We start from the raw sequence: 12,043 nt of genomic DNA on the forward strand, positions 1-12,043 counted from the left end.
TTTTACCTTTACATTTTGTAGGATAAAAAAATTATTCTCGATAAATCTACAACTCAAAAAATAAATTTTCAAAAGAAGATTACAAGAAAAATATGATAGCCTGATGCAAAGCAAATAGAAAAATATGTAGGCTATTCTTTTGATGGACGGTTATCCGAGATTAAAAAATATTTGTTTTCTCTAAAAATTAAAATGTGAATACCAGCAGGAGCAGGGGTAGAGCCAACATGATGTTACGGGGTTCATCTGAATCCCCTTTGACGAAAAATTATACTATTTATATATAATTAAAATTATTTTTATATGTATATAATAAATGTCAAACTTCCTGCATCTTTCATATATTTACTTTTTCACATCGTAAACCCACGTTGAAAATCTTGGTTCCGGTATTGAATATGAATATATAGAAGTTTGCTAGGAGGTCTAAGAAAGTAGCCGTTACTGCACATGGACCGATACCGACATTTAATTTTAAACATTTTTCACAGAGAAAAAGAAAAACGAAAAAGTAACGTAAGAAAAGCCCATAAAAGCAAAGAAAATCTCTGTTTCCACATTAAAAAAACAATTCCATTCCATTTAAAATACCCCCTTTACGCACAGATCAGATTCAGGTAATCTTGCCACCCAAAAATTAGCCATTTTTCAGGTGTTTCATTTTTTCATGAAACCCATTTGTCAATTTCTTCTTTTTTGTCAGTATCCTTTTTATAAATAATACTGTCCTTTTACTTCTTGAATTATTATTCCACACCTCCATTCCCTCTTCTTCTTGATATTCTCTTCTTTGGCAAGTTCAAGAATTACTTGTATTCACTCACTGAGTAAGAATCCCAAATACCCTTTTCTTCGTTTTCAGTAATGGTGCCCCCCACCCTCTTTTGTGTAGGCATTTTTATGTGAAAGTTTGGAACTTGTTTATGTTGTTGTTCTAGTGCCAAGATTGCTACTTTTTGAAGGAACTATGAAAGTTTATTGTTCCTTCATTATAGTTCCAGAATGGATTGATTTTCGTTCAGATTTTTATTTGGTATAATTTGTTCAATTTTTCGATGCCATCAATGTAATTAGAAGAATGTAAGAGCAAAATAAAATGCTGCAAAGGTGAAATCTTTCTTTGACCATAGTCGACTATCAATTGGATTTTGGTAAAATTAATATTTGATTTTCGTAGGATGAACTTCATTGGACGGAAGATTTTGGATTAATTTACAGTTTGAAAGCTACTTTCAATTTTAGGAATTTGGTACATTTTGATTATGTTTTTGTTCTAAATTTACATGATGGTGACTTGGGGGAGAGTGTTCATTCATGATCATATAGAATGTTTGATCTATGATGGTTTGAAGGATAAGGCAAGAAAATTGAGTTACATGGTTTCAATTTTAATGCCAAGGGAAGTGTATGTGAAGATAACTTGAGTTGGATATCCTGGAAGTTTCGAGTTAGAATGAAGGTCAACATGGCTAAGAGAGGATATGACATTTGCATTGATTAGCTGTTTCTTTTGGTGCTGAACTGTTTCATCTCACAATTGGATTATGTTTAGGCTCTGGTGAATCCCTTTATATAATTGATAATCTTAGTCTAAGGTCTTGAGAGGCAACTAGTATGTCGATAGGCCCTTAAAGTCAGGGTGGACAATGACATTGAAGCAAATCCTAAGAGAACCAATCTGAGATGATGCAGTTCTAAATGTTTATATATAGTGGTTAGTCAATGATGGATCCCAGAGAGGGCACAGTCAGCAGTTGGCAATGGGCTTAATACTAGTTCATTGGAGTGAAGAACTAAAACTCCTTTCAGTGAATGCTTTTAGAATAATCCAGGACCAACTATTTTGCAATCTGCCAGAACATGAAAGTTATTGATGTGAAACTAATTGTTTTTGAGAATAACGATTTAATTGGAGTATGGTTAAATGTCACCCATAAAGGATACAATTCGAGTACACTGAGACAAACTACTCACTCCTTTTAGGTATCATGAGTGATGGTTAAGAAGGACAACTGTGAAAATATAGATAGCAAAATGAACTAGTATAGGCTTATCCAATTCTATTCTATAAATACGTGTTATCATAATGTTAGTTAGCTAGACTGTTATGGTGATGACTTTTAAGGACAGTGCTTTCATCATGAGTATGAGTTCCTTTGCTTCTTTTCATGCATTGTCTATGGAATTTCGGTCCTTGTTTAGGGATTCCATGAGTTATCTTGGTGCATTCATAAGTTCTATGCCTTTGGCTCTTTTTTTTCCGAGGTTCCATTGATCTCTATTATTTTTTCTCAGTGTTCTGTTGGCAAAGCATTTTACTGACAATCAATTAGAGATCTTCATTTTGTTGTCAATGTAAAGGGGATAGTTTGCTCTAGTGACAAAACATCTTAAACTAAAAATGTGGGTTGATGGACTGCAATTTTAATCCTCATCAAATCTTTCCTTCATAAGACATGAAGGTGTAGTCTAGACATGGATGAATTCTCATTTACCATAGTGCAGTCATGCTGATTCTGGTCTTAGTATTCATTTTTAATGAGAACATTGAGCCTGGTATTATTGACTTTATACTTTATGGAGTTTCTCATCTTTATCTTTAAGGATATGAATTCATTTCTTTGCTATCTCTCTCTTCAAATTTCATGCATTCTGATTAGTTCCACCAGATTAATCCCATTGTTAAAACATGACTCAAATATATGTCATATATTGTTTCTGATAGGATTTCACTCTGACATATTTATCTCACTAAGAATGCTAATATTGCAGACAAGTCTCTGAAGCAGAACCATGGCCACTCTGACTGATATAGGTGTTGCAGCTGCTATTAACATTCTGAGTGCATGTATTTTTTTAATTGCATTTGCATTCCTTCGAATACAACCTGTCAATGACAGGGTATACTTCCCAAAATGGTACCTAAAGGGTCTAAGAAGCAGTCCTTTGCACTCGGGTACAATTGTCAACAAGTTTGTCAACTTGGATTTTCGTGCGTACCTGAAGTTTCTGAATTGGATGCCTGCTGCATTGCAAATGCCAGAACCTGAGCTTATTGACCACGCAGGATTGGACTCTGCTGTCTACTTGAGGATTTATTTGATAGGGTATCTTCATTTGGCACTTTCACTTTCACTTCTTGTTTTCCATTTTCTGCATTAGAAGCTCCGCCACTACTGTCTGTTTGTTCATAGTGGACTTTCATATGACTAAATAAAATAGGCATTCATCATATAGTGTGTACATAAGCTTAGAGGTCCGTTTAAGTTGTGCCATCAGATGAATCATGCCTGTGTCCATGCTTCAAGAATTAACTTCGTTCCTCGGTTACTGGACAAGGTATCAGAATAAGTCATTAACTCTGGATTACTTGTACGGAATATTTAGGTGGCTGAGATCTGCTATCTTGTACTACTTTGTTCAACTTCTGTGAAGTCTATAATCATTTTCAAATTGAACTTTCATGTCATCTTTGTTATATTCTACTCAGAGAAACAATTTAATAGGTATAGCTAGGGAGCTGCATATCTTTGTCTCATTAATGCGCAGGACACAAATTTTAATTGCAAAAACAGTCTAGGGAATATGATGATCAGAAATTAAGGCAGGGGGAGCCTCTTTTTACCTACATAATATTGAAACTCATTCATGAAAGTTGAACTTTAAGACCATTGTAATAAGGGCAGCCCGGTGCACTAAAGCTCCCGCCATGCGCGGGGTCCGGGGAAGGGCCTGACCACAAGGGTCTATTGTACGCAGCCTTACCTTGCATTTCTGCCAGAGGCTGTTTCCAAGGCTTGAACCCGTGACCTCCTGGTCACATGACAACAACTTTACCAGTTACTCCAAGGCTCCCCTTCTTTAAGACCATTGTGTAAATTATAATTATCCCTTACATTGGAATCTTATTTGAATCCTGATTCTCATGTTTCTAGTTTTTATAGATGCCTTGTGACTTGCTTATAGTTTTTTTCTATATTCCAGGTCTATTTCAAAAGTACATAAATGCGTGCTCGAGGTCTTCCATTTGTCTTTTCTTCCATTTGTTTTGACATTATCTTCGGTCACAGAAAAATCCAGAAACTTACTTTTTCACGAAATTGCTCAACTGTTTTAACTCTTTTGTGATGATAATCATTTCGAAAATAGACCTCGAGCACTTAGAAATCTTAAAAGATGTTTTGTGTTTTGAATGAAAATCTTTGGCACTCATCAATATGTGCAACTTCAATATTGTGTGGCTAATCATATCATACCTCGAGGATTGAGTAATGCTATGATCTAATGCTGATAAATTTACAACTGATAAATTATTTGAGTAGATAAATTAATACAAATTAGTATAAACAGTTTTTTTGTCATTGGGGAGTCCTGCCCTAGTGATGTGGCTATTGTTTCAACTTTTTAGGAACCATATCAGAATCATTTTGGAGATAACCGCTCGCTTCTGTCTCTTATGTCTGTTTCTAGCTAACTTAATATCGAAAACCCCGGGCTTCTTAAATCAAAAGCCAGAACTTATTGTCTTTAATAGCTTTATGAGTAGTTGTTCCTTCCCCACTCTGTGTTTAATTTCTAATTTCCTTTTGTTCAATGCCAGGCTTAAAATATTTGTCCCGATTGCTTTTATTGCGTTCTCAGTCATGGTTCCTGTTAATTGGACCAACCACACATTGGAGCATTCTAATTTGACTTACAGTGATTTAGACAAGCTTTCAATTTCCAATATTCCTCTGGGATCACAGAGGTAAGCAGAATCATTATTTGCTGTATAGTTTGCAGTTATTCTTTCTGAAGTTGCTATTCTTTTAATTTTTCCATTAGTTTTCTTTGACAAATTTGAAGACGTTATTGGTTTCACTTATGTCTTGTGCTCCTTTTTAATTTACCAATGCCATTAAGTTTCCTTGATATCAGCTAAGTCCCTATAATTACGAAGGTCCTCATTGCTTGGTTCCAGAAATTCCTGGTTTCACTAATGTCTTATGATCCTTTTTAATTTACCAATGTCATTAAGTTTCCTTGATATTTGTCAAATCCTTGAAAATAAGGAAGCTCCTCATTGCTTGGTGTTCCAGCTGCAAAGTACTCAAAGTATCACATCTTGTAATAAATGTAATTTGAAGGGAAAATCCGGTATAGTATACCCAAAAGTAGAAATCTACACAAAAATATGACTGTACACCCAATCAGCTATACGAGCAGGGACCTAACGGGTACACCAAAAAGAAACTAAAGATAAGAAAAGGTTATTCCTTAGATTTACAAAGTCATTTTCTATTTCATCAGATACTTTCCTATTTTCTCTCCTTCCATACAATCCAACATAAGAGCTAATGGGGTCATCCCATGCCTTAGGTCTTCTTTTTCTCCTTATAAATGACCAGCTATGTAGCAATTCCTCGACGGTTGCTTGCATCACCTGACCAATTCAAAACCACCGACCATAGCCGTGTTCCTACCTGACAATGTAACAGTAGGATGATTACATCTTCACCACATGAAACACCAACTCAACTAAATCTCTCAGGTTTTCACAGTTAATATCACACCCCTAGCTGCCAACTATGCGAAGATTGAAGAAGCACACCTTTTTTGGCGCCCTGGGTGTCCAAATTGTTGGTACAGGAATAGCAATTCCCCTCTCCCTAGCAATCTGTAGTAGTAAGATTTGTCTGTGAACAGGCCTCTTCTTCCCCATCTCCACGGATCCAATGTATTGATTAGTGTAATGTGCTTATAAAGTAGCTCCAGCGGGTTTTGCAACTCACTCGATGAACCTCCCCTTTATGTATCCTTGGATTCTGTTTGTACAGTCATCTCTTTTTGACACGATGCAGTGAAGATGTTAGGGAAAACAATCTCAAAGTGTTGAAAACCACTTGATGTCTCGAAGAGAAAAACAGAAAATGTAGCATATAAATTTTAGGCTTATTAAAGTATTGTATTCAGAGAAAGTAGAATTTCTACATCTATTTATGCACGTAAAGAGATGTCAAAGTGCCATAGTGAAACAAAATTCCTTTTGTGTGCATCAAAATCTATTTAAGACATCTTACTACAGGTGGCCAAAAAAATACTAGTCAGGGCAGTCTAATAAGTCAACATTTCATTATGTACATAGTTTTTACTATTGATTTTATCTTATATTCTAACTATAAACTGTATATCATACTTGTAGAAGTTATTGAGTGCGTATATAGACAAAGTACCATATCCTTATCAGACGTAAGCCTTGGAAGTCGTCCAATGTTGAGTTTCTAATTATGGACACGTGAAGAAAACAGGTCTTTAAGTTTTAACTGAAAAAAGAGGGGAAAGAAAGCAAGTTTTAAGTCCCACTGAACCCATTAATTATAGGATCAGACATTACAAGTTGACAGTTTGCTGTTTCAACTTTTAAGTTTTAACAGCTTAACTGCCCATTGTCAAAGGCTCTGTAAGGTATAGGATCAGACATTACAAGTTGACAGTTTGCTGTTTCAACTTTTAAGTTTTAACAGCTTAACTGCCCATTGTCAAAGGCTCTGTAAGGTATTACGTGCTGGGAGTCAAAATGGAGGAGCTTAAGTTTCACTAACAATAAAGCACAGTGATGACAAGTTGATTATTTTCAACTGTTAGGTACACGACTAAGAATATTGGACTTGTAAATGCATGTTTTTGGGGAAGTAGATTGGTGGTTTCGTTATGTCTTCTTGCTGGTATCCTGCGTAAGTGAATCATTTACTATTCCCTAAGTACTTGAACGGCTGCTTGCAGATTCTGGACCCATCTGGTTATGGCTTACATCTTTACTTTCTGGACTTGCTATGTGCTGAAAAGGGAGTACGAGATAATTGCATCAATGAGGTTGCATTTCCTTGCAACTGAACGTCGACGACCAGATCAATTTACAGTAAGAACCATAAGCCTTGTTGATCTATTATGATGGCAATCTTAATCTTACTGTAGGTTTTTGGGGTAAGTGAAGCCTTAGGCAAAGGTTGGCTATAAATTTACCTTATAGCAAGTGAAATTTTTAAACCTTAACATTGTTAAGATAATTATGTCTTGTTAGGGAGAACTTAATATTGATCTTGGGACTTGGATAACTAGGGAGAACTTATTAAGATGCCAAAGGTACTAAAGTTCAGCATATCCTATCTTAGAATTTTAACTTACTGTGTTCAGATTACAACAACAACCACAAGGTTGGGTCCAGGGAGGGTAGAATGTGTGCAGACCTTACCCTTACCTTATGGAGGTAGATAGGTTGTTTCGGAAAGACCTCGGCTCAAGTAACGTATATCAAATCAGTTTTAAAAGATGACATACAGAAGTAAAGAAGGCATGAAAACTAATAGAAAAATCACTACATAGCATACACAAAAGTGGAATAGTAACAACAGCAAATTAATAACTGAAGCTTGAAGCATTTAAATTAATAGCTTTTCTTATCTGGAAAAAATAAAAGGAGCTATGCTACTCAATGAGGGTAGAAGAGGATGATATTTGGTGTTATCTTGTTTTTAAGGCCGTATCTCTTTCTAGGTCAATAATAACCATCTTATTAGGGAGACAGTGGATTAACTTAATTAGTTTTCTTACCTTTTCTTTTTATGGGGTTAAAACTCCCCCTTCAACTAATCCAAGCCTTCAACTTCTTGTCATTCTTTCTCTCTTCTCAATATCATCTGCTATACAACAATTAACTAACTGCAGTAAATTGATGCCTATTATGACTGATGCATGTTTTCTAACAAATACTATGCCCTGCCTAGGTACTTGTCAGAAATGTGCCACCAGATCCTGATGAGTCAGTGAGTGAGCTGGTAGAGCATTTCTTCATGGTCAACCATCAAGATCATTATTTAACTCATCAGGTTGCAATTCATACACCTTATCTTCTCATTTAAAGGATTTGCTCACTGCCAAACTAGAATTTTTCAAAGTGTTACATCTGTTTTGCTTTTGTACTGACCTCTAAAGGACTTCCATACTCATAGTTCTTAACGTGTTGATATATTCTCAAATCATTTGTCAAAATCAAACAAGGAATATAGTAACATGAATTAGAAGGTGAAGAACAAGATGTTATTGAGAGTTTAATGTAGGTGCGGTAAAACATGAGTTTACCATCTGTAGTTGCTCATACCTATTAGCATCTGATACTTTGTGAGAACATGTTGTCTCTAATTTTTTTTTAAAAAAATTGGATACATTTTTGGAATGAAATTAACATGGTCAACTGGTGCGAAATGGTTTAGAAAGAATCGGATTTTAAGTATGACAGAATTATATATTTTTGTTCTAATTTGCTTACACTTATTTTATTTTCCGTCTATGATGAACAAACACTTATTTTATCTTCCCCTTAATAAATGTGTAGGTTGTATACAATGCCAACAAGTTGACAACACTAGTCAATGAGAAGAAGAAAAAGCAGAATTGGCTTGACTATTATCAACTCAAGTATACTAGAAATCAGTCCAAAAGGCCAATATCAAAGGTATTATTAATAGGTTATTTTTGCACTTGTATTAGCTAGTAGTGATTGTGAGGAGAAATGCCATTTCTCACATCTCCATTACTAACATCTAATGAGGAATGTTATTTCTATTAAACAGACTGGTTTTCTTGGCTTATGCGGCAAGACTGTTGATGCAATTGATTTCAATAGTTCTGAAATTGAAAGGCTCTCAAAAGAAGTAAGTACACCAACAGTATGTTTTTTACATAGTTTAGGTTTTTGTGTACTGTAACTGCGTCATTATTTACCTCTTTTAGGAGGGACTGTCCTTTCTTGCATTCTTATGCTTCTGCCTCTCTTATTTTGGTGTATGTATAAAGTGGGAATTCAAAACCATAAAAAATATTTTATCAGATAGTTGTGATCAAGTCAGATTGTCTATAAAAATAAGAGGTAATCAGTTTAGTTGGTTGAATATCAAGTTACAGGGAGAGTTCTTTGGCGTCTCAAAAAGATTAGGTGAATAATCCACTGAAGTAACATAGTGATAGCTACATGTGAGAGAATGAATATTATGGTCACTCACACATCACCACTTTGTATTGTGTTTATGTCAGATATCTGATGAGAGAATGAATATTATTGGGAGCACCAAGTACATTATGCCAGCAGCATTTGTTTCCTTCAAAACAAGATGGGCAGCTGCTGTTTGTGCACAAACACAACAAGCCAGAAATCCAACACTGTGGTTAACTGAGTGGGCTCCGGAGCCCCGTGATGTCTACTGGGATAATTTGGCAATTCCTTATGTTTCACTGTCAGTCAGAAGGCTTATTGTTGCTGTGGCATTTTTCTTCCTTACGTTCTTTTTCATGATTCCAATTGCGTTTGTACAGTCCCTTGCTAATATAGAGGGAATAGAGAAAGCGTTACCTTTCTTGAAATCCTTAATTGAAACGTGAGTTTCTTCTTCTTCACACTGTTTCCTCTCCAGTTCATTTGAGATAACTTGACTTATATAGTTTTTGAATACCACCTTTGGCAAACTGAAAAAGTATGCCATAGCAATATTGCTAAGAGTATTTATACTGAATGATGCTTTTCCATGCAGTAATGCTGTAAAATCCTTCATCCAAGGCTTCCTCCCTGGAATCGCATTGAAGATTTTCCTTATCTTCCTACCTTCAATATTGATGCAAATGTCAAAATTTGAAGGATTTGGTTCCATATCAGCTCTTGAAAGGAGATCCGCAACAAGATATTATATTTTTCAGTTTGTTAATGTATTTCTCGGAAGCATCATTACTGGGACCGCATTTCAGCAGCTAAATAACTTCCTGCATCAGTCAGCAAATGAGTATGTCCTCTATAATTTCATCTTTAATTATCCAATGCAAAATGCTTCCTTTGATAAACAATATTCTGCAACATTCTTTCAAATTGATTGAAGAATTTTCTTGTTTTCATTTATGTTGTCTGTCTTCAGCTTTATCTATCACAACCGACCCGAGAATTTTGTCCACCTTATTTATGCAGTTCATGTCCCTTTCTCTTCTTGTGAGGTGTGACAGAAATTCAGTAAATTCTCTAGTTGTCCCACCACTCTTGTCTCATGCATAAAATGTGGGTGAACATAATGATCTTGACAAATGACATGTTTATATGTAACTTCTTAAATTGATAGATAGAGCTGCTATTTCATTTGCCAATCCCATGCCTCTATTTCTTCTACTCTTTAATCTCAACTTTCATAAAGAAGAGCACGAAATATTCCACTCTGGTTTGCTTGTGCTGATTATGAAAGATCAGACAGTTAAAAGGTTGTGTGGTTTCTGATGCAGAATACCAAAGACAATCGGTGTATCCATTCCGATGAAGGCAACCTTCTTCATAACTTACATAATGGTGGATGGGTGGGCCGGAGTTGCTGGAGAGATACTTAGGTTGAAGCCATTAATATTCTTTCACTTGAAAAACTTCTTCCTGGTGAAGACTGAGAAAGACCGAGAAGAGGCCATGGATCCAGGAAGTCTCGGGTTCAACACTGGTGAACCTCAGATACAGCTTTATTTCTTACTAGGCCTTGTTTATGCTGTTGTGTCACCGATTCTACTCCCTTTCATCATAGTATTTTTTGTCCTGGCATATGTTGTATATCGACATCAGGTAAGCTTAATTAATACTTTTGAAATGACTTTTTCTTATATAATTAAGTTTTTCAAAAGGATTTCTTCCAGTGAAAAAAGCATCCATGCAAAAACTTAATAAATCTCTGGTTTTTGATTTTTGTTATAGTCACATGGTAGTTCTAAGTGTACATTATGCATGATTTTATGTGTATCCAAATGTTGGTTGTTCTTTTGATTGAAGATGATCACTTTGAAAGTACATTTTACCCGGCTTGAGACTAATTGGACTATTATTTATTACGTGATCATCTCCTCAGTTTTTATTATTCATTTAGTTTTTGGTTCTCAGTTTATATAGTATGTCAGCCATCTGTATAATTTTGTGTTTGCTTCCCCTTATACATGTGCGAAACGATTTTGCAATTCTATGTGAACTTATGAAAACCTGATCTTTGATATTTTTGTTTGCCTGTAGATTATAAATGTGTACAATCAGGAGTATGAAAGTGCAGCAGCATTCTGGCCTGATGTACATGGTCGCATCATAACCGCGCTGATAGTCTCTCAATTGCTTCTAATGGGATTGTTAAGTACAAAGGAAGCTTCTAATTCGACTCCACTGCTAATTACACTCCCTATACTAACCATATGGTTCCGTTTCTTCTGCAAAGGTCGTTATGAGCCAGCTTTTGTCAGATATCCGTTGCAGGTATTGCAGCTGTCTATTGCTTTCTTTTTTTCTTTGTATGATCTATGGCCAATTTGAGGCAGTATGTGATTTTTCCTATGGCATCTCTTTCTTGATTGATCAATATTAGGAAACAGTGAGGAAAGATACGCTAGAACGTACAAAGGAGCCAAACTTCAACTTGAAAGAGTTCCTTCAGAATGCTTATATCCACCCTGTTTTCAAAGGTGAAGAAGATAGTGAAATTGATGCAGCCAGCGAGGATGGGGAGCTTGAACCTTCGCTCGTCCAAACAAAACGCCAATCGCGTTTCAACACACCATTGCCAAGCAAAAGGAGCGGTTCATCTCCTCCATTGTTATCTGATTTTGATGCAACTACACGAGTATAGTTAGAAAAGTCTCTGATTTTATAAGCAATACATTTAGCATCTCACAGATAAAGCTAGCCAACTTGACAAAAGCAGCTTGGCAGGATTATGCTTCGTTGAAACATGCAAGTTTTTTGTGTGCTGGCAGAAACCTGTTTGGCATTGCATGTTTTTTCAAGGTTACAGAGTTGTTTAGTTTTGTACATAACCTTCTTGGTTCTCATTTACTTTGTTGTATTTCTTCTGATTCCTGTCCTACAATCAGCTGTTAAAAAAAAGGGCATAGAAAGGAAATGATCATTCCTAGTTTAGTTTTGAAGTTCTTTTGTTGGCATTTTGCACTTCCTCTTCTTTTTTTGAGTTCCTTTTTCTTTGCCTCTGCTGTCACTGAAAAGTACTTTTGT

General features: G+C 35.6%; 1 protein-coding gene across 2 annotated transcripts; it reads left to right on the top strand.

Annotated features, from left to right (window-relative positions):
• Positions 1-520: 520 nt before the first annotated feature.
• On the top strand, positions 521-11,958 carry LOC129893292 (CSC1-like protein At3g21620). Of its 2 annotated transcripts, none has more exons than XM_055968800.1 (12): positions 521-617; positions 2,773-3,107; positions 4,601-4,747; positions 6,763-6,898; positions 7,764-7,865; positions 8,372-8,491; positions 8,610-8,690; positions 9,070-9,410; positions 9,564-9,809; positions 10,294-10,618; positions 11,057-11,290; positions 11,400-11,958. In XM_055968800.1, exons 2-12 carry the CDS (start codon positions 2,794-2,796, stop codon positions 11,658-11,660), a joined length of 2,307 nt encoding a protein of 768 aa, XP_055824775.1. In that variant the 5' UTR covers positions 521-617; positions 2,773-2,793; the 3' UTR covers positions 11,661-11,958. The 2 variants fall into 2 exon arrangements, with proteins under 2 accessions (XP_055824775.1, XP_055824774.1); XM_055968799.1 differs by having other exon boundaries at positions 552-827.
• The last annotated feature ends 85 nt before the right edge of the window (positions 11,959-12,043 follow it).

The sequence above is a fragment of the Solanum dulcamara genome, chromosome 6 (genome assembly GCF_947179165.1).
Source record: "Solanum dulcamara chromosome 6, daSolDulc1.2, whole genome shotgun sequence".
Classification (NCBI taxonomy): domain Eukaryota; kingdom Viridiplantae; phylum Streptophyta; class Magnoliopsida; order Solanales; family Solanaceae; genus Solanum; species Solanum dulcamara.

Coding starts and splice junctions, on each gene's coding strand:
- LOC129893292 (XM_055968800.1), top strand. CDS start 2,794: ATGGCCACTCTGACTGATATAGGTGTTGCAGCTGCTATTAACATTCTG. Junction 6,899..7,763: donor GACGACCAGATCAATTTACA/GTAAGAACCATA, acceptor TGCCCTGCCTAG/GTACTTGTCAGAAATGTGCC. Junction 7,866..8,371: donor ATCATTATTTAACTCATCAG/GTTGCAATTCAT, acceptor ATAAATGTGTAG/GTTGTATACAATGCCAACAA.